General features: G+C 40.2%; 1 protein-coding gene across 1 annotated transcript in view; it reads right to left on the reverse strand.

Annotated features, from left to right (window-relative positions):
• PLEKHA7 (pleckstrin homology domain containing A7) overlaps nt 1-27,700 on the reverse strand; it is a 163,538-nt gene that overhangs the window by 10,718 nt on the left and 125,120 nt on the right. Inside the window, exons 14-23 of the mRNA XM_056851148.1 lie at nt 18,836-18,904; nt 18,383-18,463; nt 16,236-16,385; nt 15,248-15,349; nt 13,626-13,734; nt 12,652-12,890; nt 11,679-11,867; nt 9,902-10,019; nt 7,786-7,862; nt 6,555-6,755 (exon numbers count right to left, since the gene is read on the reverse strand). Coding sequence (XP_056707126.1) covers nt 6,555-6,755; nt 7,786-7,862; nt 9,902-10,019; nt 11,679-11,867; nt 12,652-12,890; nt 13,626-13,734; nt 15,248-15,349; nt 16,236-16,385; nt 18,383-18,463; nt 18,836-18,904 — 1,335 coding nt within the window. The remainder of the gene's footprint in view (nt 1-6,554; nt 6,756-7,785; nt 7,863-9,901; nt 10,020-11,678; nt 11,868-12,651; nt 12,891-13,625; nt 13,735-15,247; nt 15,350-16,235; nt 16,386-18,382; nt 18,464-18,835; nt 18,905-27,700) is intronic.

Below are 27,700 nucleotides of genomic sequence, written 5' to 3' on the forward strand. Positions count from 1 at the left end.
ATCTTGCATGAAAACACTTTAATTTTGCAAGGACAACTAAATTCAACTAGACTGTCCATAGATACAATTCCATGAAAAAATCTGATTCTTACAGCTCCACCCCCCCGAAAAATGGATGGGATGGACTGCTATCCAACAAGCATCTAGAAGAAAGAGTAAATATATTCAGACTTTCAGTTCTCAGTGATCTTTGACTGAGTATTTAAGGAATACTATATACCAGGAGTCCCCATTGTGGTTCCCATGGGTGCCATGGTACCTGCTGAAACATTTTATGGTGCCCGCCAAGTATTTTTAGGAAGTAGGTGGGGCCAGGTAGGGCTTTTGCTCAGCAAGGCTTCTGATTATTGGAGATCTGATTGGCTGGGCAGATTTTTTAAAATGTTGCTTTGGAAGCAGCTGCCATCACAGCACAAGGATCTGCACTGTGTAACCGAAGTTAAGCTGTGACAATCATTTTGTGGCTGGCTTTGCCTCCTGCAACAGCCATTTTGGACCAGCCATTTTGTTACTGCACCCACTATGCCATGTCAGAATTTCAAATGTACCTGCAGGCTCAAAATGGCTGGGGAACCCTGCAATATGCATTCTACTGGAGTAGAAGAATTTTTGTGGTATCTAAGGAGGGAAACAGATATATTTTATAATGCCTCATACGGATATACAGGAACAACTCTGCTGTTCCTACATATGAGTCTTGAGATTTAAATACCCAAGGAAAACCCACTCCATAAACCAACACGCAAAAATGTTGGGGAGCAGAGGAAGGAAACATGAAGCACTGCAGAACTCACCTATGTAAGAACCAACCCATCTAGCACCTAATATCATGGGAAACTGAAAGAACTTTCCAAGAGATGTTGTGGGATCTCCTTCCTTTTTTAAGACTGATGAGTGTGTAAGCATCTATAGGGATGATACAAATCTATGAGCTCCAGAACCTTTAAAGGGCAGAATCAGATGTTGATTTGAGTTACGTATTACCATTCACAGTACATGTGGATCTGCATCTCTGGGTATGGTATTGTTATAAGTCACTTTTACACAATACAGAAAATCTTGGCTATGTCATATACTGAGGTTTTTTTTGCCATCAAGTCACAGTTGATTTATGGCAACCTTGCAGTGTTTTCCAAGGCAAAACATGGTTTGAACACGGTTTGCCATTGCCTGCCTCCATGTCACGACCCTAGTATTCCTTGGAGGTCTCCCATCCAAATACTTGCCAGGGTCAGGGCTGAGAGTGTGTGACTGGCCCAAGGTCACCCAGCAAGCTTCCATGGTGAGTGGGGATCTGAACCTAGTCCGAAACCTTAAACACTACACCACACCGGCTCTCCGAGATAATTCTACTCTTGTTTAAGCTTAGAAATGAGGTGGAGCAATCAAGGAACGTAATACACAACATATTAAAAGGTTAAAGTGTTCCTTGAAAGGAATCAGAGATTGTAGTCAGACAGTAAAAAATCTGCCCTTGTTTCCATTTAACTCAAACGAGAGAACAAATATATTCCTGACAGAAAAGTGCCTTGCTCTGCTGTTTTCTACATCATGGTTCTTATATGGTAGTAGGACCTCTCTGGAAGCCTTTCCCCCACACTTCCAAGTTAAACTGTTTACGATTTAAAAAAGGAAAGATTTTTGTCTTGCTTTTTTTTTTTACGGTATGTCTTGAGGGCAGTATAGCCAATTGCTGGCTTAAGAGGATGAGTATCCCATACAGGCTCACCATCTAGGGAAAAGAATCCATAGTTACTCTATTAATCTCCTTGCACAAGCTAAGGTCCAGAGCAATGTTTTCTGGAAACCTTCATAGGGTGTTTAATTTGTAAATGTGGTCCAAAAATGTCATGGTCCAGAAAACCTTTCTATTATAATCTACATACAATATTCATCATGTTAGATGCTATGTCCCTAGTTTTTACAAGCACTCTATATGTATTCTTAAGACATTTATATGTTAAAGAACAGCTGAGAACTATGAACATGAAATATTCTCATCAATCAACCTTTTATGAAGTACTGAATGATTGCTGCTATTCTTATTTACTTCATTTATACCCCACCTTTCTCTCCAATGGGGACCAGAAATGTCTTTTGCTATTTTCCCCTTCTCCATTCTTTTTTTACAACTATCCTGTGAGGTAAATTATGCTGAGAGAATGTGATTGGCCCAAGGTTACCCAGCAAATGGGGATCCAAACCTGAGTCTCCCAGATCCTAGCTCAACACTTTAACCACTATACCAACCTGGCTCTTACTTCAAAAGGATATCATGAATTAAAATGCAATCCAAATATTTACCACAAGAACACCTGAAAAATGTTCGAAATTTCCAAAATTATATTCAACGGCAACTTTATATATGGCGTGCCCTGTGAAACCATCCCAAAGCTAATTAATCTTACTCTTCACAAAACAAGACGCATATTTACCCAGTAACATCTCTTACACAGTAAGAGAAGGCTTGGATGGAACACCAACTGATTTGGAATGTAAATTTGAAAGTAATACATGTATTTCTTTTGCTGCTGAAGATACAACTGAAACATATAAACACTCATAGATCACATTCCAGAAGACCATTAGTGCATTCCTGAGGTGGGGGGCTGAAAATTATGTAGAGGCGGTGTGACCCCGCCACCAGCATAAGTGGCCTCTTATCACGGAATAAGAGGCACTTACACTGGTGGCAGGTGCAGTTCTGTTGGCCCCTGGCCACCACGGAGCTGCACGCTGCTCCTCCGAAGCCACAGTCTCTCTGGGACCTAAATCGCATAAGAGATATGTGTGTGTGGGGGGGGGGGAGTTCCCAGGGATGGAGCTGACATAGTCCTTCCAGCCCAGGAACATCACCTCCAGCAACAGCATTGCTCCCTATGGGGAAAAAAACCCGTTTTCTTTTCCCCCCTGTAAAAAAGGCTTTTTAAATCCTTGCGGCGGCCGGGGAACCCCTTTGGAGGTGCCTCGACTATGCCGTCCCTGGCTGCCCCAAGGCTCAGGAACGAGCTGATTGTAATGACGTTGCTTTCTGGATAGCATCCTGTATAAACAGAATTAGACCATGTATGATCTCTCACACAGTGGCATGGATGTTTTATAAAGTTACTAAGCGACAATCTATGTGCTGAAGCCCTGAAACGTTGCTATTATTTGTAGCACTGAAACAGAACAGACTAATTGGTTTGCTTTCCCCCAGCTCCATTAATGGCATGAAAATCTGCCCTCAGATTATTAACCTTAGAAACAAATGTATATTATTACATCATATTTGCAATTATAAAGTAGAAGACTTTCAACCTTTTGGCTCAACATAGTACTTAAAAACTTCTATTCATGCACAAGCTCTTGATTTTCACTCAAAATGTACAAAATATGTGTATTTGCTCAAATATGAAAATATTGGTTATTTTAAAGGCAGTAGTTAAAATTGGAAGACTTTTTTTAAGTTTTCAAGCTGAAAGGCATTTTTTTTACATAATTGAAATGCACCATAATCAGACATCTACTCAATATTCAAACCAGGCCTGATTGCCAGAACATGTATCACACAGACACAATATTAATTCTAAATTAATTAGGTAGTGTAAGAAAACCATGAAATCAATATTAGGAAGCATGTTTATTGGCTTTGAAATGTAGTCTTTTACATTAAAATTAAACGACAAATCCAGGTATTCCGCTCAATCTTTTAATGTCATACTACATTTTTTAAAAAATAATCTTTTAAAAACATCAGTGCATTGTATTAAAAGTTGATTTACAATGTACAATGTAGGCAATGTTAAAATTGTGAACACTAATTACATATTTCACTGTCTACCATTTTGGCTGCTGAATTATCGTTATAGTGCTGCCAATTGTGCTATCAAACGTTACTGAACTTTTTGTGCACAGGAGCCCTTTAGATCGGGCCCCTTGAGAGCTCTTATCCGGCCCACAAGCCAGCCGAGGCAGCCACCCCCCTATTCTCAATCTGGGCTGGCGAGGCATGGCCCGGCCCAACCAGGTGACATTTATGTCATATCCGGCCCTCATAACAATTAAGTTTGACACCTCTGCTTTAGACACTTGAGGAAGAGACCTTCAGGAAACATTTTCTTCAGGGCCGTACTGTGCCATTTTTTATCTTCTACAGCAAGAAAACAGACCAATATGGCACACAAATATGTAAAATTATTTGTTTAAATTATTTAAAAGTATGAAATGTTCACATTATAAATATGTATGCAGGAGCCATAGAACCTTTAAAAATCAGGTTTAAATTCTGCTACTTAAAATCAGGACTGCGACTGATATTCACATCTCTGGAAAGCTCTATCGGATATCTTGGCAAAAGATTAATCTGAATATGCCAGAGTCCCTTAAGAGTCCAACTGCGTTTAGTAAAGAAATGAAAAGTAACTGAATCGCAAATTAGTGCTACCAAACAATTGTTTAAAACGTGAAACAAAAAGGTTAAAGTGCAAAAAAAGCAAACACACACAAAAAAACCTCACCCAGTAGAAGTTTAACACAAAGCTACTAAAATGCAATTAAGCCTGGCAGAAACTGAGTAGTCTAGTTAATTATTGTTTTAAATAATTAGAAAATTTAAAAACAAATAAAGAAGCCATTATGCAGAATGAGTAAAAATTCTAAAAGCAAGAGACCTTGTGCAATGAATTAAGCAGGTGATGAACATTATATAGTTCTAGTGTGCCAAAAGGATTAAAAAAAATGATAATGTTGCAGTGCTTGTGTAAATCCTTCAGAATTATAACATAACAACCCTAAACAATCGTAGGGTACCTTGAAGATTAACATATTTATAGTGGCATAAACCTTTGTTGGCCACAGCCCCCTTTATTGAATGCATGAAGTGTTACCTGGATGGGCAGTAAAATACCCTGTGATATACATACTATTCTCTCTTGCATAGCTTGACTTTTTGGCTCACCTTGCAATAAATAAACAAAACATTCTCTGTACTCAAGGTATATATAATACCTACTAAGTTAGGTAATCACGTCATACATCTGAGGAAGTGGGGTTTGTCCCTCAACAGGTTATGTTTGGGGTACTTTTCTCTCTCTCTCTCTCTCTCTCTCTCTCTCTCTCTCTCTCTCTCTCTCTCTCTCTCTCTCTCTCTCTCTCTCTCTCTCTCTCTGAACTGCAACAGGCTAACAAGGATTCCCCGCTCTGGAATTTTTTTCTCAGTACAACCACCAAATATAGCACGCACACGTGGTTATTTTCAGAAGTGATACTTAAATTGTTCTTTCCATTTCCCATGCCTGTAATTGAAATTTAAATCTGACAAGCTCCTTCAGTTTCAAAGTGGCTTTAAAGTGGTCTTATTGCTTTCTGCCTTGCATTCCCATTATTCATCAGGGACAGAACATAAATGAGGAAACATTCTGAATATCACTTGTGAAAATACACAATGGATGATCCAAGTTCTACATTTCAATAGGCCTTAAGTACTCTTCACTGTGTACTGGATTGAAGTCAGTTAACAGAAGTAAATCCAGCTGAAATCAGCTGAGATTATTTCCACATAACCGTTCTTAGGAGAGCAGCAGAGTACCTGATCCGGCACAAACTGACTGCGACCAAAAGAAGAGACACACCACACGAGAATAGCAGCATGTGAAGTAAGATTTGCTCAAATCTTCTGTCCCAGATACTGACCACTGCTGTAAAGGTAAAATGCCCTTCTTTAAAAACAAAACAAACAGCTTTTCTTTTTGGCAACAAAAACCTCTGTGGCATAACTCACAAGTGAAGTTCTGTCTCTGCTCTCTGTGTGTGCATTGCTTCTTTGGATCATGGCTAACGCTTGGAAGAAAGTCCCACTCATTTTAAGCGGATATACTTCTGAGTAACAACGGAGGAAAACTTGGCGGGTGATTTGTTTTTGGGTAGTTCCTCAAAACCAATCACCAGAGGGTTGAGTTTAAATTAATTCAATATTTAGCCAATGAAATAATTTATTTCTCACTAAGAATGCAGAGCCTTGCTAGAATATTCTACGCATTTTAGACATAATTTATAGTAAAGGGGGCCTAGCAGCTGTACAAACACTATTAGCTTAATATATAAAATTTGTCAAGTTCTATTTTTTAAAAAAATCTTATTTGATAGAACCATAGGTATTTATTAAACTTGCAATATAGATATATTTTTTTAAAAAATGCATTACTTAAGAACATTCTAAGGGGCTCATTCTTTCATGGTGTGATCAGGAAAATGTACAAACTTATTGTTTTCATAGCATCATTTGAATCAATTGGAACAAAGCCAAGATCAACCCAATATTCATCTCTGAATGCATTCCAAGAAATTCTTTTCTCTTCTTGCTCCAATTTCCTTCTGCCAACTTATTTCTGCACCTGCTACATTAAGCTGTAACTATTTTTTTAGTAAAGAGCTATTTTCTGTTATTCACACTGCCAAACTATACCATAAGTATTATATAATACAAGTATCATGCACGCTCAAATAAAAGTGCTTACTAGAGAAGCTACAGATCATATTTTTAGTCTAGTCCTTTTAAGGCATATCTAACATACTGAGCCTATGTCTGCAGAAACAGGCCGGACGAACGGTCGTGATGAGACAGATTGTCTTTCTCCTTGACTAAGAGTTCTCTTGCGTTCACGAACTAATGCTTTCTGGTGTCGCTTCATTCTTTCTAGTTGTTCCTCAGCGCTCATTTTGCCTCTTTGGTGGTCTCCAGAGTATAACCGTTCCAAGGCACTCTTTGGTCTCTCCTGTTGAAGTAACAAATAAAGCACATATCATAATAAATAGCTCTGAAGATGGAGAGATGCATGACAATGCATGCCACACTGAGCTCCCCGGAGGAATGGTGGGGGTAAAAATGTGAGCAGCCAACAGGCACAAGAACTGCAAACCACAGTCCAAAGATACTATTCCGTCGAAGCTGTTGCCTGTCTTTCATTCTCTTTTCTCAATGCAAGTTGTTCTGTGCTGCTGTGCAGTTTTCAATGCTACTGAAAGAACATCGACTGGAGGGGAGGGGCCGTGGCTCAGAGCATCTGCTTGGTGTGCAGAAGGTCCCAGGTTCAATCCCCGGCATCTCCAGTTAAAAGGACTAGGTGAGTAGGTGATGTGAAAGACCTCTGCCTGAGACCCTGGAGAGCCGCTGCCAGTCTGAGTAGACAATACTGACTTTGATGGCCCAAGAGCCTGGTTCAGTATAAGGCAGCTTCCTGTGTTCATGTGTGTGCATGATCTACTTTCTAAGAAGGGGCAATATCATTCACAGGAACGAACTGTGGCCTCCTACTCTACAACAAACACGCTCTGAATGATTAACAAGCACTGCATTTTCAAGAAGGAGGAATCCCAGCAGGTCTCTAGAGCAACAGAACTAATCATACTGATAAGTGTAGTTGCAATTTAACATAAGCCCTAACTGAAAGACTTACATTCAAAAGCCTGATTTAGGTTCAAACCTAATATTAATTTCTTCCACGATCCATTTTGAAAGTCTTCCCTTCTTTTTCACATTTAACCACTAGGGGATGTTTTGAGGAGGGAAATGGTTTGGCGGGTAGGATGGGAACCTCTAAACTCCCCTGCTACTGGGAAGCAATGCAAGGGTTGTGTTTTCCAACAACAGGAGGGAAAACAGGAGGGGAAGAAATGGTTAGCATCTTTTCCTGCACTGTTATCTTGGAAGCGCAGCTCCAGTGACTGTATTTTGAAAAGGGGAAAAAATATATCACTACTTATCGTTATTGTTCAAGAAGATTGGAAACAAGTTTGCAAATGTACCTTGGAACCATCTCTTTGAAGCGTTGCATAAAATGAAGTTGTCGACTGATGCAGTCTGGAAGTTGAGCCAGATAATCCTTTACAAAAGGGGGAAAAAGCCTTTCAAGAAAAAATGTAATTAGGAAGGCAAGTTCTACTCTAGGCTTTGTGATCACTGTTTCTCCAGGCAGCACGGTAATAGGACTAAAGAACCTTTAATCACAAGCAACAGTCATAAGCCCCAGCTGCCAAAAGGTCATTGCGATCTGGACATAGTTTGACAGGCTATCTGAAGGATTTTGGCCTCTACTCCTTCTGCCTGCTTTTCTTTGCTCTTGTTCCAACTGGACTTTACTTTTCTTCTGGGCTTTCATATTAGTTTAAGATAACGTCCTTTTCACACATAAGGACCAAACGTGTCTCAAAAAATTTGACTCGATCCTGGTGTGTGAATATGGAATACCCATGTTAAAACAAAACTCAAAAACAGGAACTCAAACTGGAATGAGAGTATCGAAGAACTAGTACAATGATCACAGTGATTAAAAGCATATGTTACAAGGGTCTGCACTTACAGTGAGCATATCATTAAGAGAATGCCAGGAAGGTGATGTCAGGCCTTTGCCTTTTTGCTGAAGCAAAGGCTCTTGACATAAGTCAAGTCCTTGGTTCTCATGCCGATGAACGTCTGTGTACAGTTTCGCTCATCCTGTTTTCTGCAGCTGTGGGAGTGTTTGGTCTATCTTCCTGGGAACCACTTATCTCGGGGTTGCTTAGCAATGTTTGCCTTTTCAGTCCGTAGTGTTTTAAGCATGTAACCTGCTGTGTTCCCCATTACTAGCCTCACCTGCCTGTAGGCAGTCAGTCCTTTAATCTGTCTTTTTGCTCCTAATAAAGTATTACTGCTTCAGAGCTACCTTCCTGGATGAGTTTGTTTATGGGATGCTAGGGACAGACGCCTGAACCTGACATTAGGCTAGTAATGGGGAACACAGGCAGGTTACATGCTTAAAACACTACGGACTGAAAAGGCAAACACTGTTAAGCAGTGGCCTTTTTGCTGCTTAGAATTGCAAGGATCTACAATAGAAATTCTAGCAATTGCTAGTATTATAACAAGGATAAAGCCCCCCTTTTACATATGAGGTGGCACTGCCCCAGGGGCACAGCAATTTTGGGAGAGTAATAGCCAAGAGAATTTCTGAAATGTACCAGGGACTCCCGATTTTTCCCCTCCGGGATTATGTTGCAAGACAAAACCAGGTTCCGTCTCTTAATGCAATTACCACAGTCTTTGACACTGGAAAAGGAGTACAAGCCCCTAAGAAAGTTAATGGCTGGAGAAGGTTAAGGAACTGAACATATTAGTCAGACTTACCACTCTTCAAAAGGTCCAAGATATAACACAATTAGATATATATTGGAGAAGGTTATTGAAATGAAATTTGTAGAGATTATTGAGTCATGTTATCAGTATGAATAATTTTATATTTTCTCTTAAACAGCAAATATGAGAGTATATTTTATATTGATGAGCCATTTAATTTTTATTGGATAGTTATAAATGCATATTTTTGTTGAATATTAATGCTCACTAATAACTAAAAAAGTAAAAAAAATAACTTATGAGAAATAGTTGGAAAAGGAAATCTTGTTACAAAACAGGGGTAGACACACAGACGAAGAACGCTTTAGGATTAGATTTGAAATGAGCAATATTTTTAAATCCTGTGTGTTTGTGTCCCTTTCCCTTTTTCTGGGAGGTTTTAAAATATGGTGAATGTGTTCTGGAGAGCAAAAAACAATTTGCCTTGGGAATGCATGATGGTTGGGTTTTGCTTAACATTCAGAATCTGGTGATAAGACAACCTAGGTGTGTTGTGGTGTTTTTCCCTTCCCTTCCTTGCAGCTGTGGCTTTTTTCTGTTGGAAAAGGGAGTACATGCACATGCAATCAAAGTCAATTCTTTAAAGATGGGACTGGATATGGCCCCTTCTTGCCCTGTGACTATGAAACTTAAGTAACATCTGGAGGCAAATACAGCAACACAACATATAGACTATGTGCTACCCAAAAAAAAAGTCCTGAAACCTTGAAACATGCACACCAAACCTAAATAAACAATCTCTTCACTTACCTCTAATAGGTAATGTTTGGTATCTGCAGTCAGTACCTAGAAAACCAGTGGAAGACTGGCTCAGATCATTGCCTATTGTCGCCAATTCAGGTTCACTGACGTATGAGCGGAGTTCTACCTACAATGATGAACACTTAATTAAATGAAATTGAAAAAAGAGACAGCAAAACTGCTCATTAATTTGGCTAAAGACTTACAGGCGTGGTTCAGATCTAATGTGAAGCCATGGCTTATTGGAGCTGTGGTTAGTCAGTACAACCAGAATTCCACATGGGATCACTGAATCCCGGCTTCAGTGTGGTCACTCTTTCCCTCATCAGGGACCCAGCCAATATCCCAGCCTGTCTTGTAGTGGCCAGCCAACAACAAAGCCTCAATTCATATAACAGTGGTATCCAGCAACATGAGCAGGGTTGCCAGGTCCCCCTTCTTGATCAGCGGGAGCTTTTATGGGGCAGGGCTGGGGAGGCTGCACGCACACAATGATGTCACTTCCGGGTTTACCCCTGGAAGCACTGCATCGCCATGGCTGCTTTAGCACTCAAACTGGGGGTTTGAGTGCTAAAGCAGCTGCGGCAATGCGGCACTTCCAGGGGTAAACCCAGAAGCGATGTGATCATGTGCATATGGCCACGTGCGCGTGAGATCACTGCTCCGGGGCAGTTGGGTGGATTGGCAGGCAACTGCCCACTGAAATTACCCACCTGGCAACCCTAAACAGGAGGGCAGTGGATATTAAGCTACTATCACAACAAGAATTGGACACCAAACCACCCACCGCCACTCAGCTAGCTAAGAAAACAGCCTCCTGCTGTCAATTTCAGTGGGGAGTTTGCTTCTCCTCCATCCAAATCAAGAAGTCCATTGTCAGGGTAATAACTGAGAATAGGCTATTATCGCAAACCGCTTTGTGAATGGAGAAGAGGCTGTCAAGATAGCCGGGGCCCCACTGAAGTTGCTTGGAGCGGCACGGAAGGAGCTCGCTGTGTTGCTATTGCTTTAAGGGGGTGGGGTGAGAGAGGCAGGCTCAGAGCCAAGGGTGGGGAAAGACTCGGCACTAGTGAGAGCCAGCTGAACATAGAAGCAATTTTGTTTTGGAGCAGCTCTTGGAGCAGCTCCACTCTGTAGGTGGAGCTGGCACATAGCATTAGGGTAAAAACCAACCAGGCAGGATACTGCACTGGTATGTAACGTGAATAATAGTTAACACTAACTACAGTTAATAAATTAAGAGCCCCGTGGCACAGAGTGGTAATGCAAACTGCAGTTAAAAGCTCTGCTCACGACCTGAGTTCGATCCCAACAGAAGTTGGTTTCAGGTAGCTGGCTCAAGGTTGACTCAGCCTTCCATCCTTCTGAGGTCGGTAAAATGAGTACCCAGCTTACTGGGGGTAAAGGGAAGATGACTGGGGAAGACACCAGCAAACCACCCTTGTAAACAAAGTCTGCCTAGTAAACGTCGGGATGTAACGTCACCTCATCGGTCAGGAATGACCCAGTGCTTGCACAGGGGACCTTTACCTTTTTACAGTTAATAAACCAGGTTCATATCCTGCCTTCAGATCTTGGTTCAACATACACAAACTACCCACTGTCAGTGTGGTTGTGTGGGTTCAGATGATCAAATAATTGTGGTTAGTTTAATGAAGCAATAGTTTTGTGTTTTATGTGAATACAGCTGCAGTGTCTCTTTGATAACAGCATATATCAGAACCACCATACTAGCGTACAATTTAAAAAAAGATAGCACAACTGGATTTTAAATACGAAGTCTTACTCTATAATCTCCATTCACATACTGTCCCAGTTCCCGGTCTCGTTTCCTTTCATCTGACTGACGTTTCAGTCCCCGCACTGACGTGTGCCTGATTACAGTGGCTTCCCTGGGAAGAGGGGGGATGGCTGGAGGGTGGTCATCAGGACTATACAACTGTGGGAGAGGCGGTCGCGGTGGTGCTTCATCTTCCTGGTCAAACGTTAAGAAGCAAACGCGTTTCATTAAATATGACGTGGCGTTTTTGATTACAGGGCAAACTGCTCAGTGTACGTAAAATCACAAACGGCAACTCTCCTGCTAAAGCCCCGAAAATAATGTGCATGAATTTCAGCTTGTTTTTTAAACACTCCCCCACAAGCCTTTCTTAGAATTTCTCAGTTATCTATCTGACAGGCTAGGTCAACAGTATCAAGAGCATTATACCGTATTTTTCTGTGTATAAGACGCCCCCATGTATAAGACGTCCCCTATAATTTTTAACCCAAAATTAAGAAATCAGGGGTTGTCTTACACATGGGGGTGTACGGAAAAATAGGGGCTGGGAAGAGAGCAGGGACCCTGGGAAGGTTGGTCGCTGGTGGCCAGGGCGACAGGCTCTTCCTGCCCGCTCTCTTCCCTGCCTGTCAGCTGACGGGCAGGGAAGAGAGCGGGGACCCTGGGAAGGCCAGGAAGAGAGCAGGAATCCTGGGAAGGCCGGTGGCCAGGGTGACCAGGCTCTTCTCGCCCGCTCTCTTCCCCGCCCGTCATCTGACGGGTGGGGAAGAGAGACTTTCCGTGTTTAAGATGACCCCCAATTTTTTTCTAAATATTTTTAGAAAAAAGGGTTGTTGTATACACAGAAAAATATGATAATTCTAATGTAGAAGCCAGAAAGAGGTTTATTACTTTGTATTAAAAAAACAATCTGGTTCAGATATATTTACAATAAAATTATATGTTATTAATACAATATACAGTGGGTTATGCTACTTACAACCTTTGGCTTCAATTTTACAGATGACTGGATTGAAGGCTCAACTTTTTTCAGTTGCTGTGATGAAGAAAACATTCTAGGCTGTGTGTAAGGCTGAGGAAAGAGTCTAACTTCCAGAGAGGATTTGACAGGGCTAGATGGTGGACTTCGCTGAGGAGAAAGATTGTTGTTTGCTGATGTGAGAGTAGATGCTAATGAAGGCACTGAAGGCTTAGAAAATGAAGGCACTGTTTTTCTCTCTGCAAAGCAGAACACACATTACACAAAGGTACACAGAAGAATCCGCTTGCATAATGAATGCTACCAAACTATATTTGTGTGTGTGTGTGTGTGTGCCGTCAAGTCAAAGCTGACTTATGGCATCCCCCTAGGGTTTTCAAGGCAAGAGATGTTTGGCGGTGGTTGCCACTGCCTGCCTCTGCAAGGGCTAAGAGAGTTCTGAGAGAACTGTGACTAGCCCAAGGTCACCCAGCAGACTTCATGTGAAGGAATGAGAAATCAAACCCGGTTCTCCAGATTAGAGTCCATCGCTCTTAACTACTATACCACACTGATTCTCCAAACTATATTTACAACACATAAATATTTATTGAGATGTTTTTGAGATATATAAAGTTATACAGGGTTGCCACTATTTTGTTGCTGAACTCAAATTACAACTACAGGTTGTGTATGGAAAATCTAACAAGGAACTGAAGAGTGTGTCAACAGTGGAAGGCAGGACAGAATTCTGGTAGACAAATTAAGACCTATATAGAATAAGCCAATTTTGATGAATTGTTTAATTGCCTTTTCTCAGCAGAGACAACTAAAGACACTCACTATGTAAGATTAAAACTGGGCCAAGGAGAGACTTCAGTGATATTTGGCCTAAAACAACCAATGGAAGCATTGCAGGAAATGCCAAATTGAACGTTTGACTATATTATGATACCCAGGTGCAGTTTTGAATGTCTGCATTATATTTATCTTACCTGGATTTTTAACAGACTCTATGATAATTTTATAGTTGGATTTATTTGCACTTAGGCCAGCTGTAACATCTTCAATTCTCCATAAATCTTTCTGCATTTGTGTTCTCTCCTAGTAGGTAATACAGAGTGAGGAAAAGAGAAATAATTAACCATGGTTATTCTGGTGAAAAATATGTTTCCTTACATTTAAAAAAACCAAACCCTTTTAATACTGGTTTCTTGATCACAGCATTCCTAAAAACGAGAACTCTTATAGCATTCACCATTGTTTTACAGACTGATCTTCCTACCCACAAGATCTAGCCTCCAGGATGGCAGCAACAATCAATGCTGCCTCCCTATTGCACCATGCAGATACAATACACAAAATACTGTAATGAACTAGGCCATGTCAAAGAAAGAGGTTAATACACAATAATCTTAATTCAGATTGTCAATTTAACTATTCTCATATACATGTGAAAAAAATCCAGCCAGCTGGAGCCAGGGACTTTTAAATGGTGGCAACCCCATCTTCGGATTTCCTCCCAAGAGGTTTGTCTAGCAGTCTGAGGACACCACATAAAATCTTTTAAATTCAACTACACGTTAAAAAAAATATTGTTGGTTTTTCAGATTGGTGAGGTGTTGATTGGATTTTAGGGTTTATTTGTGAATAAACAGTGGATACAGAGATTAGGAAATTAGAAGAATATTGTGACTCTATCTAGAAAGCATAAATGAACACAGCGATGTTCAAAGCAGCCTTAGATGGAATCAGTCGACTGGACCAGACCATTTAGGGCTTGCAGTAGCACTTCAATGCCTCATACAGGGGATCTTTCCCAGACTTGGTACATTATGAGATTTTATATAACCCCATATGAAAATATACATTATAAATCCCTCCCAGAATCATCAACTTTTATTATTTTATTTTATTATTTAAACTTAATTTTGATTTTTATTCAGAGCTGATATTGTATCGAAATAAAACTTGATTGATTGATTGACATTATAAATCAATTATTTTAAGTTATAAAGACTTGCCAGTTATAAAGACTTTGCTTTCTGTGGCAGCCATTTTGTGGTTGGTTCTGCCTCCCAATTCACCCATTTTGTGGCTGCACCCGTCACTTTGTGACAGAATTCCAAAGGTATCAAGACTCAAAATGGTTGGGGGGCCCTAGCTTGTATAGCTAGTTAAACGGTATAAATACAGAAGTTTAAAAACTAATGAATAATGTGAAGAAAATGAAGAGTGAGAATGTTTTTCTGCCTCCTTGCTACAGTCCATCCATGGTGAACTTGATCGGCAGTAGGTTTAAGAAAAGCCAAAAGGAAGTACTGCAACGCACACTGCATAATAAATTTATTGAATAAGCTACTATAAGAAGTGGTTCAGAAAACTTTAAAAGAGGATTAGACAGATTTACTGAAGTGGACAGGTTCCTTAGCTATGATAGCTAAATAGAATCTCCATGTTCAGAGGCAATATATGCCTGAATGCCAGTTGTTGGGAGCTCTCTACACACTGAAATCCCTGTGTTTGTTTCCACAATCAGACATCAAACTGGGAAGAGATCTGTGAGCAGATTGTGAAAAAACTAGTTGAGACTTCCAAGGCTGAAAAATACACTCACCTGAGGGAAAAATGATCTATTCATCTGTTCCTGTAAGGCTTGCTTCAGCTGGTTTACATCTTTTTCCAGTTTCAGATATTCGTTCCAGGCATTTTCCATTTCCTGTTGGCAAAGACAAAACTCTCACTTTTATCCTATCACAAGAATAAAATATATGAAATACTGCAGGCCAGCTTAAAAATTTAAGTGTTTACTTTATGCATTATATTACAACCCTACGCATGCTTACTTAGGAATAACACCTACTGAATATAGATGCATAGGGCCATCCTACGAGAAGGAAAGTTAGAGCCAAACTACACATTATGGAAGACATGGGTCCAACCCATTTCTGACGGTGCCATTTTAAAGGAAAATTTAGCTTTTTAAAAATTACTGTGAGAGCATCATCACATTGGGCTCGTGGCACAGCAGCCATAAGTGATCTTGTTCTCCCCCCTCTCCCCCCTGTGCATTTTCAAGAGCCAAAATAGCCCCTCCACAGCTGTTTTGGCACTTGAAAAGGTGAGTGTGGGCTGATACGATGCCCGGTGCCACTGCAGCATGGCCTTTTTAAATGGCTTAAATTTTTGTCTGAAATGGCATCAGTGGCCACGTGTTGGTCCCGTGTCCACCGGAACTTGCAGCCTGGCCCTTAAAGAACAGGGTGCAGGTGAAAACCTACCTGCTTCAACCTAAACACATTTTACTTGAAAATATATATATATTGAAATACACACACAAAGTTGGATCTTATGGAACTTTTCTGCAAATGGGGACGTTTTCACCAGTGCAACAAGTCTTGTGCCAATAGAAGGTTTCTTGCAATGGAGGAAATTCAGTAAAATTAGTGAAAGAGTTCCATAGCATCCAACCCATGGTGTGATCCAAATAAATATATGGACATTTGAATGGATCTGACATACAAGCGGCACTCAAGCAACTGTCCCTAATCCACTTTTCTAGAAGTTATTCGCCTAATCCATGTTTAGATACATCAAATACTTACTGTAGATACTTTGGATATTTCAGCCCGAATATGTATAAGATCCTCCTGCAATAGTCTTTGCTGGTATGAAATTTTCTCTGTGTGTTGTGGTTGTTCTTTGTACTGTTCCATCTGCCTGTGTAACACTTCTAAGACAGATTCTAACTGATCCTAAAGAAGTGATTTAAAAATTTTTTTAAAGCAGCAGACAATCATTTAAGAACGATTTGTATACACGTGGTGTTTAAAATCCAGTTTAGATTCAATCATTCTTAGCATTTTGTTAAAATAACTCCAATCAATTGGTTGGATTCTAGGGGGTGCTCATGGAGAAGACACTTGTGGGTGCAGATCTTTCCCACAATTCCTATTCCCCAAGCGATTCCCCGAGACTGCTGAAAAGATGATGTGGGAGGTCATGGAACCCACATGCTGAAGATGACACAGGGCCAAGGGGGCTGCAGCAAGGAGAAAGAACTGGGTGAAATTGATCCTCTGGTAAAATTACACCTCATCCCACAGATAACTTGTTTGAAATCTATAGATCTGGAAGATAAATGTTTAATTTGCATTCTGATAACAGAGCTTAACCTAAAATAACCATCCCATGTTCTTCTAGATGGTTTTTAATCAATTGCTACCAGTAGTTGCCAGAAGACACGAGAAATGTAATTCCTATGGTTGTTGACATCCTTGGCCACCCCTTTTAAGTATACTCAACAAGGCTTGGGCATGCAAGAAAGCCATAAAAGTTTCCTTTAAAAAGTAGAAGGTTTGTCTGAACAAGAAGGAGCATGGGTTCTGGCAAGCCAAATGCAAACTAACAATAAAGTAAGCAAAAAAAGAAATTGAGGAGCAGATTGCTAAAAACATTAAGACCAACAATACCTAAATATATGAGGAGTAGGGAGGTGGTCGGGGCACTAGACAACAAGGAAAAGAATGCTTGTGGAAGACAGGGAGAGGGCCTGGAAACCAAGCAAATTATTTGTCTCTTTTTCCTGAGGAAAATGTGGGGTGTGTACCCATGCCTGAGTTGCTGTTTTGGGAAAAGATGTCTGAAGAACTTAAAGAACCGTAGAGAGTTACTAGTTTTTAATTAGTGCATAAGTCCTAGAACTTCATCTCTCATCACCTGTATTTGACGCACAGGTGATGAGAGATGAAGTTCTAGAACTTGTGCACTAATTAAAAACTAGTAACTCTCTACAGTTCTTTAAAAACTCAGATGTTAAACTGCTGATCTTCTAACCAACATATGTAATTTGAGAACGCTGGCCTCCATGTCAGAGGACTAGAAAGTAGCAAATCCAGGAATTACAGGCCTGTTAGCCTAATGTCTGTTCTGGTTAGAAGAAATCATTATCAAAAATAGAATTATTACAAACTCAGAGGTAACCAAAGTCTGAGGAGGGAAATCAGCATGGATTCTGCAAAGAGCAGTGCTGCCCTACTAACATTTTGGAATTCTTTGAGAGGATTAATAAACATGTGGATAAGGTAGATATTTTATATGTGGACTTCCAAAGGGCTTTTGACAAAGTCACTTGCCAAAAGTCACTTAGCAGTCATGGTATAAGCAGATAACTTCTAAAATTAGCTACAGAGCAGAAAAATCCAAAAATTAAAAATAAAAAAGAAGAGGAAGAGTTTAAAAAACCCTAGCTACTGAAAAAAGATCCAAGAAAAAGGGCAGTGTTGTAATGTTGTTAGGACATCTTGGCAGGCAATTCTGGAGTTCCCTAGCAACTCCTAAAAACATTGAAGAAATGTGCCATGAAGTGGCAGTGGCAGTGGAAGGGTGAGGGGGTAGAAAAAGGCAGAGGGAGCAGCAGAAAAAAAGCATGTGTGGTGGCAGGAGGGAAGGAAGGAGAAAGCAGTGTGGCAAGAGGAGGCTTGGGGAGAAGAAAGAGGGGGCCAGCAGTGGGACAGGGTTTACCTCGCCCTACAAGTTACTCGCAGAACCCTCACTTGTCATCACGTCTTTGCCAAATGTCTATTTTAGCCATTACCCTATTCTTTTCATCCATCCATCCTTTTTTGGTGTTGTTGTTTTTTACACTTCCCTCACCATGAATACAACATCAGAACATATCAAAAACAAGCAACGCCACAATTATACAACAGAAAGTCTATTTAAAAACAAGGGCCACTGCCATCATATTTACTTTATTTTCCTTAAGAGCTCTTATTTTGTCTTCTAAGTCTTGCAGTATCCTGTCTTGTTCACAGAGCACACTTAACTTCACCTGCAAATAAGAATACACATGAAATCACAGTAGCAAATGGGATTTGTTTCGCTTGGACATGGGTTCTCAACAAGGGGGGAATTCCCCCTCCCCGGGGGGGGGGGTGGAATTTAGGTTCCAGGGGAGGAATTGGTACCACTATTCAGCAAAGTGTGATGTCCTGGAGATTATGTACAATCTGTAAAATTGTAGTTTGTTTTTAATTTAATCTGCGACATTCAATAAAGTTTATGACTATCTTGGGAAGGGAGAATTATATTCTGAACAATGGTGAAAGGGGGGAATGAGGCAAAAAAGGTTGAGAACCACTGGCTTAGGAGAACCACTGTACAGCAAGTATCTGCCCTTTGTGAAGCAATGTTTCATACTTACGTCAATATCACTTTCTGCAATCTTGATAGGTCTTGTATTTCGTTCTTTTATTATGTCACGTCCTGTTACCTACAAATAAAAAATTGAGACTAAAATTTAGAAGTTATAAGAGAACAACGGCAAACATAAGGATACTTATATCTGGGAAACTTTTAATTAAACCCATTGACATTTAGTGTAAAGTTTGGATAATTTACACTGGAATTATTACAAATGCCTCACAAAAAAATTGAAATCCTACAAAACGTGACAATTGCTTGCTATTTAATTCTAGAGTTTTGTTTCCACTCTGTAAAACTCTAAACTAATTTTCTAATCTGGAAACTGCTGCTTGCTGGCCAAACTCAGTAAATCATACATAGGAGCCTGACACATAAACTTTTCGGGGGAACATAGGATAAAGCAGAACATATTGTATTGCATATTGCAAGCAAATTGTACAAAACTAACCCTAATCAACCCCCTAAATATTTTCACCTAATGTTAAGTATTAATAGCCTGATATAAAGTGCCTAGGTATCGTGGGCTTATTAAAATATATAGATGTTTAAAAATGCATTCATATTTACAAAGGTAAATATTGGCTACAAAGAAAAATGCATTCATATTTGCAAAGAAGTAGCCATGATATACACGTGGTCTTTTTTTGTTGTTTTCTGTGGTTAATCAGAAGCTGATATTTTGATTTCCCAAGCTTCAAAAGCAGCTTCCAATGTATTTTATTGGGGGGGGGGTGATTTTTGTTTTAAAATCCTGCAGCAAAAAATTCCACATATTAAGAGTTCACTGGTTCAGGTCACTTTTGCATTTTATTTTATTTTTACAAAGTTTATCACAATATGTGTTCAGTTAATAACATAAGAGTTAATAACATCAGTTAATAACATAAGAGCCCTAATGAATCAGTGCAGCCGTCCATCTATTCAAGCATCCTGTGGCTGACCGCACGTACTAGAAAGCCAACATCATGGGCACAAAGACCAAACCTTCCCCTTCTAGTAACTAGCATTTAGGGAAATTCTGCTTTTGAACATGGAGAACCTATTCAGTTATCATGACTAACAGCTGTTGATGGTGCAATATAGGAACCCTTGATTTTAGGGTCCAAGTACCCTCCAACCCCAGACCAAAGTCTGATTTTGGCTAAGGAATTAAAAGCTAGGGGTCTACAGCTGAGAAAAAGGAAGATTTCCAGTTGTAACGAGGCCTGTGTGTCATAGAGGTGATTTGCCAAGTTGTGCCCAAGAACTGGACAGAGCTAATTGCTGAAAGACCCTCTGGTAGGTATCTGAAAACAAGAGGGGGGAAGGAATTATGAAATGTGTGCTTAAACTGGCCAAGGTGTCTATAAGAGTCTCTTGCATGAAAGTCTGGAAAACTGGGGGGGGGGGGATAGCTTAGATGAAGTACTAATTTAGGAGAGAAACTGCTGCTTGAAGAAACATGTGTATCCATGAATGCAACCAATGCTTGGGAAAAGACCCCCTCCCAATATCACAGTCAACTGGCAAACCCTGCATTACATACAGAGACCAACTTGTTCAATGCAGATATTGGTAGAATCAGTTTCCTTCAAAAGGCAAAGACTACCCGCAGGAAAAGGGAAGACGAATAAAAACAAAAGGGGTGTATGTCAACATATGTCAAAGTTATGCCTAGTCTGCAGTTTGCAAAACAGATCATACTGATCAGAGTGACAGCTAAGTCATGTGATGATGCTGGTCTGATCCAGTTTGTACAGCCAGGAATGGGGATTTCCAGAATGACTCATCTCAGGTGAACTGTGATTGGTCATGAATGTGTATATAAGTCTGTGTAGTGAATGAGAGTTACCTATTGCCTGAAATATATATGCTGGCGAAGCACTTTGATGCTCAGAGCTGTGAATGTTAACAGCCAAAGGACTCTATGTAGATATTGTAAATAAACTGTACATAGCAGAACTGCGTGGTGTGAAGTTGCTACCAGGTAAACTCCTGAAGTCCAGACAAGCTGTGCGCGACAGGGTTATCGGCCCAGATAGACTGCGCTGAGAGCTGGAGGTTCTATTGGAGTTGGTGAGCTACTGCCGTGAGTTGCTGCTGTGAGCGGTTTGGATGTCTACAGAGGCCAGCGACGCTGAGGACCTTGATGTACAGTCTGCAGACGGGTCAGTTGTTTCTGACAAAGAGTCGGAGGAGGAACCAGGGGAAGATAATCAGCTACTGCCGGTGAGAGAAGATATAATGGCGCAAGCTGTTTCTGCTATGCTGGTTGATAAACTGACTGCAGATAACTATGCCGTGTGGTCTCTGCGAATGGAGCATTATCTTAAGCGTGAGTCATTGTGGACGTATGTGGATTCTCCCCCACAAGCTCCCACGCCTGAGGAAAGTTTAAAAGACCAGAAGGCATTGGCCACGTTGATATTAAGTGTTGCTGATGACCAGTTGGTGCATGTGGCGGGACAGGGGTCAGCTAAAGATGCCTGGAATAGCCTCAAGGCTGTATATGTGCAAGACACGGCTGGATCCCTTATTTCCCTCATGAGAAGGATGTATAGAAAGACTATGGAGCCAAATGAGAGTGTCAGAGCTCATTTGAATACCTTAGCCACGTATTTTCAACTGCTGGCTCAGAGGGGAAAGCAGATTTCTGACCAGGACCAGGTGTTTATTGTCTTAAGTTCCCTGACGGAGCGTTTCGACCCACTTATCTCAGCCCTTGAATCTGTGGATGCAGCAACGTTATCTCTGCAATACCTCACGGGGAGATTGCTAGAGCAAGAGGCGCGACATATGCAACGGGAGTTGGCAGCCGGCCAGACCGGGAGCTGTGCCAAGCAAGAGATAAGGAAGGATACAAGCCTCAGCTGTGAAGCAAGTAAGCCTATACCAGTGGCGTTACGTGTAAAGAGATGTTTCAGATGTGGGAAAGAGGGACACATTCAAAGATTTTGCCCTGCTGCAAGAAAATACAAAGAAGGAAAAAGGACTCAATTTGTGACCAAACAGCAAGCTACGCTGGTGAGAGTGAGTCCAGACTCCCTGAATGACTCTTGGATAATTGACTCAGGAGCTTCACAAATATTTGTGAGGGAGGAAAGACTACTAATGAACTCACATCAATCGGCGTTAGGTCATGTAAGTTTGGCAGATGGACGTTCTGCAACTGTTTCCTGTGAAGGAAGTGTAATGTTTGGAAGTTTAAACCATACATTCAATGATGTGCTATGTATACCCTCTCTTGAGAGAAACTTATTAAGTATAAGTGCACTAGACTCTGCTGGATTCAGTGTGACTTTCAGAAATAAGTGTTGTAATATTCTCAAAGGTGATAAGATTATGGCAGTGGGGAATTTGAAGGATAATGTGTATGTGCTAGAGAACATGGCAGGTAAAGCACAAACAGTGTTAAATAAAAACCCACACCATAAATGTATACATTTGCTACATAGAAAACTTGGTCATGTGGGTTGGGGTACCTTGAATAAAACTCTTGCCCTTCTGGGCAAAGAGAAGGTTGAAGGGTGCAAAACATATCTGGATTGTGATGTGTGCAAGCAAAGTAAATCTAAAGCACACCCAGTTGCACCAAGGTGTGACAGAGTGACAAAAACCCCTCTATATCTTATTCATAGTGATCTGGTAGGCCCTTTCCCAGACAGTATATCTAAAAGAAAATATCTTCTTCTTTTGATAGATGATGCCACAAGGTTCACATGGGTGTATCCCATAGCAAAGAAGTCAGAGGTGTGTGATACTATAAAGATGTGGGCTAACAATGTGCAAAGGCAATTGGGGCATAAAATTTGTAAGTTCCAAAGTGATTTTGGGGGTGAGTACATGTCTGGTGAAATGGCTCATTGGTTTAAGACTCAAGGTATTGAACATAGAATTGCAAATGTATCTATGAGTCAAGAAAATGGTGTTGCAGAGAGAAAGGCAGGAGTACTGCAAACAATGATAAAATCAATGCTACTTGATGCTGGATTGCCAAAAATGTTCTGGGCTGAAGCAGCAAAAAATGCTTGTTATATATCAAATAGAATTTGGACAAGTGCCACAAATAATATTCCATACAAGGCTTTGTATGGGAAAGATCCCAGTTTGGATCATATCAGGATATTTGGCAGTAAAGCATGGGTAAATATACCACTGAAACAACGGAGGAAAGGTGGTGAAAGAGCAAAAAAGTTAACATTCCTGGGGTATCAGACAGGAATGAAATCTTACCGTTTTGTAAATAACCAGAATACATTAAGTTTCAGTCGTTCAGCTTCATTCTGTGAGGATGCTAATTGGCCTAAGATACATGCAAACCAATTACCATCCACAGTACTGTTACCTATGGATGATAATTCTGAAAATATGCCAGAGGTGAAACAGGAGGTGCAGTCACCAATACATGCAGACTCTGAGAGTGTGCAAAGTGCAGATCAGAGAGCAGTGCCAAGAATGTCCTCTAGATCTACAAAAGGTATTCCACCTCAAAGGTATGGTGTAACTGCTAACCATGTGTTTGTAAAAGTTCCAACTGATTACAATGATGTGTTAAGTTTAGCCTCAGAAGAGAAAAATGCCTGGCTGCAAGCCATGGAGGCGGAATATAACTCATTGGTGTCAAATGAAGTATTTTCCTTATCTGAATTGCCAGCAGATAAGAAAACTCTGAGTTGCCGTTGGTTGTACAGACTCAAAACCTTGCCAAATGGGAATGTTAAATATAAGGCAAGATTAGTTGCGAGGGGATTTACGCAGGTGGTTGGACAAGATTATTATGAATCATTTGCTCCCACGATTCGCATGGAAACAATAAGAGTTGCATTAACTAAGGCTGGAGCAGAAGGAATGCTTGTTGATCATTTTGATTTTGATACTGCATATCTGAACGCACCTATTGAGGAAGAGTTATATCTTGATCAAATACCAGGGTTCAAATGTCAAAATGCCAAAACAGTGTTAAAATTGCACAAGGCATTATATGGCTTAAAGCAATCAGGACATGCATGGAATATGTGTATAAAAAATGCTTTAACCAAAAAAGGGTTTAAGCAGAGTGTGTCTGATCCATGTCTGTATCAAGTGGAAATATGTAAACTAACCTGTTATTTATTACTTTTTGTGGATGATGTATGTTTAATGTACCACAATAAGGAACAGTTGAAATGGTTTATGCAGACCATACAGGAAATGTTTAAAATGAAACATCTAGGCCCAATTAAGAATTACCTAGGGGTGCAAGTCTCCAGAAATGAGAATGGTTGGTGTGCACTAAGCCAGGAGACTGAAATGTTTGAATACTGAAAGGTTTCAATACTTAAAGAAATGGCTGTGTTTAACAAACGTTTGACTAGGGAGGCGTGTCAACATATGTCAAAGTTATGCCTAGTCTGCAGTTTGCAAAACAGATCATACTGATCAGAGTGACAGCTAAGTCATGTGATGATGCTGGTCTGATCCAGTTTGTACAGCCAGGAATGGGGATTTCCAGAATGACTCATCTCAGGTGAACTGTGATTGGTCATGAATGTGTATATAAGTCTGTGTAGTGAATGAGAGTTACCTATTGCCTGAAATATATATGCTGGCGAAGCACTTTGATGCTCAGAGCTGTGAATGTTAACAGCCAAAGGACTCTATGTAGATATTGTAAATAAACTGTACATAGCAGAACTGCGTGGTGTGAAGTTGCTACCAGGTAAACTCCTGAAGTCCAGACAAGCTGTGCGCGACAGTGTATGCTATTGTTATTTTCATATCAGACAAGCCAAGGTAAGGGCCTCACAGGAATATGAGAACAGGCTGAGAATTTCATAGGGGTATCAAGTGTCTATTCTGCTTTGGCTGACAGAAATGACAGGACAGGAATCTAGCACTGCATTGTTGAGAGGAAGCACTTTTTTCAAGTCCAAGTAAGGTACCTCCAATTCTAAGTGTATACTGGGTATCTAAGTATATACAAAGCTAAGTGTATACTAAGTATCAGAATCATCTGATTGTGCTGCATTAGAGTTGCCAGCTCTAGGTTGAAAAATTCTAGATTTGGGGTGGAGCCTGGGGAGGGCAGGGTTTGGGGAAAGACATCAGCAGAGTATAATGCCATAGAGTTAACCCTCCTAAGCAGCCATTTTCCCAAGGGAACTGATCTCTGTGGTCCAGAGATAGCTGTAATTCTGGGAGAACTCCCAGCCCCACCCGGAGGTTGGCAATCTTCTCCTGCATATTCATTACTGAACAACAAGAAAAGGTTGGTATCCACTGTGCACAATCTGATGTTCCTCTACACATTCTTGGAACCGTACATAAGTGATTGTAACTATCAGCCAATTTTCAGATATTACGAATACTGTGTAAAGCTATCATTATTTTATTTATCATAACATTCAAGTCGCTAACAGATTTGCCTTATCTTATAAAGATGCTACCTCAAGTTGTAAGGGGGCTTCCCAGCCCCTGATCACATGTGCTCACCCATAGCATTATCCTGCCCAGTACGCTTATATCTTTTATGTCGTTAGTGTCAAAATCCACGTTCAATTGTGGAATATTTCTGTTCTAACAATTTGAATACTCTTTTTTTCCTTTTCTTCACACATGAAATGGTCAACAAACATTTTAGGATATTGCTACAAAAATTTAGTAAGGCTATGGACCACATAAAATTATATCTGGGGCTTGTTCCTACCTACAGGCTGAAGCTATACTTTTCAGAAAATACTTTAAAATATCATTTTGCTCTTGAGGTAGGAATCAATAGCTGATATGGCATAGTAGCTAAGAGTGTGAACAATGAGCTGGGAAATCCAAAACTCACCTCATACCAAAATGCTATCTTTCTGCTTTAGTCCCCTCCTCCCCTCATTATGTAGTTAATAATGTTGACCTACATCAGTGGATCTTTGAAAAGATTGGTAAGATCATGCATGTCAGCATTCACAAGATACTGCATAAATGTTATTAAAATTAGCAGTTTCATTTAGTATTCATTACTATTTGTTCCAGTTCCCATCATAGTAAACTGATAAAATGTAAGCCAGATCATCAAACACAGGAGGCTTATTGCCTTTTGGCAATAGCTATTATTTAGGGATTTCCCACCCCCCACCCCAACAATATAGCACTCTTTCCCTTTCAAATTGCCACTTGGCATATTTTGTGAATTCTAAACTTTCTGAGACATTAAGAGAGAGAGAGAGAGAGATCTGCATACATGACTATAAAATAACTGCGGTAACAACAAATGTGCAAGCAAGGGAACCTTTTCGAAAGCTCAAAGGTACATAAAGAACAGTGGGGAAAATGCTGAAAGTATATACAAAAAATATATATTACATGTAAAAATTGTTAAAGCAGCAAAAATTAAATATCATATATAATTAGCATGCTTCTGTATTTTTATAAATAGACATGGAATCACCACCAGAGGTTTCCAACACATGAGAAAATGCACCAAGCGTTATTAGGCCAGCCATAATATTGCACACAGCCTGCAAATACACACATCTTGCAGAAAGCTGTGGGAAACACACAAATATAAATAAATAAATATATATATATGTATCATGAGACACCTGTGGAAGCTTAGCTGTTGAAACACTGACTGCCATTTGAGAAAGCAATGGAATGGTTACATTTGAGTTACAAGCACTCTTACATTTATACTGGACAGTAACCCTTGTGCTGAGCTCTTAAGCACTTTGTAAACCATGTTGATCAGAGGTCCATTATTTTTTATCTGTTTCAAACAAAAGTTTAATAAATACCTTGTTATAAAGGAAAAAAATTGACACCAGATGCCAATGAACAGCAAAACAGTCAGGCAAAATATACTAATAGTGTTATTTTAAATAATGTGACCTGTCTTTTCTGTAGTTTTACCCTGCAGTCTCATACTTAATAACTAAACATAGCATAACATATACCAGGTTGTTTGTTTAAATACAGCTGTTGGGTTTTGCATGTTTTATGCCATTAAAGGTTTTGGTGTTGGTACTGGGCTCTGCATGTGTGCATCTATCCATCTATATGCTTACATAAGAAACAGCATCCTGACTTTATTGAGATGGATGCAAATGGATGAAATTTTTTCAATATTTTCTTCTTTTGCATGGCACACTGTTACCATGAGTAGTTGAGCAAGCAAGCACACCTAAGCCTGTACATGGGAGGGCAGGATCTCTACCAATGATAGAGACCATGAACCCTTACAGTAAAATATCTAGGTCAGAACAGAGGATAGGAACTGTATAAGCAGAATGGGATCGACTGCCTCACTGTATTTCTAAGATCAACCCCCCTTGCTCCAGCCATAAACACACACACAAAGGATCCTTTCAGCGGGAAAAGGAATTAACCCTTTGCCCCTCAGGAATTTTTGCTGTAGAGAACAGGACTGCCACTGGGCACAAATTCTCCAAGTTAGTTGCCTCCCCATGGAAAGATACTTCAGATGGTTGATTATTCCCCTCCCCGACAGATTGTGCCCTTGCTCTAATGAAGAGATTGAAACTATTCAACATGTTCTCCTTCGGTGCCCTTTTTATCAAATGTTACGATTAAAACTCCTAAATCCTATCCTGATTCAGATGGAGGGACTTTCTAATTATTCAAAGGTTCTCACCCTTCTTAACAACCAGGACCTTAAAACCATAGAAATTGTGGCTAATTTTTTTGTCGGTGTGATGGCAATCAGCTCTTCCTTATAATATGTTATCTGTTTAATGTACTCGGATAAATGTTGGATATGCCAATAAAGGTATCTGAACTGAACTGGTTGATTATTTGTGGGTGTGTTCTATTTCTGTGTATATTCTCTCTACCTTTTTGTGTCTGTGTGCATTTAAAGCACTTGAATACTGTTCTGCTGGAAGAATAAACTGTAAGG

Source organism: Euleptes europaea, chromosome 6 (assembly GCF_029931775.1).
Source record: "Euleptes europaea isolate rEulEur1 chromosome 6, rEulEur1.hap1, whole genome shotgun sequence".
NCBI classification, from domain to species: domain Eukaryota; kingdom Metazoa; phylum Chordata; class Lepidosauria; order Squamata; family Sphaerodactylidae; genus Euleptes; species Euleptes europaea.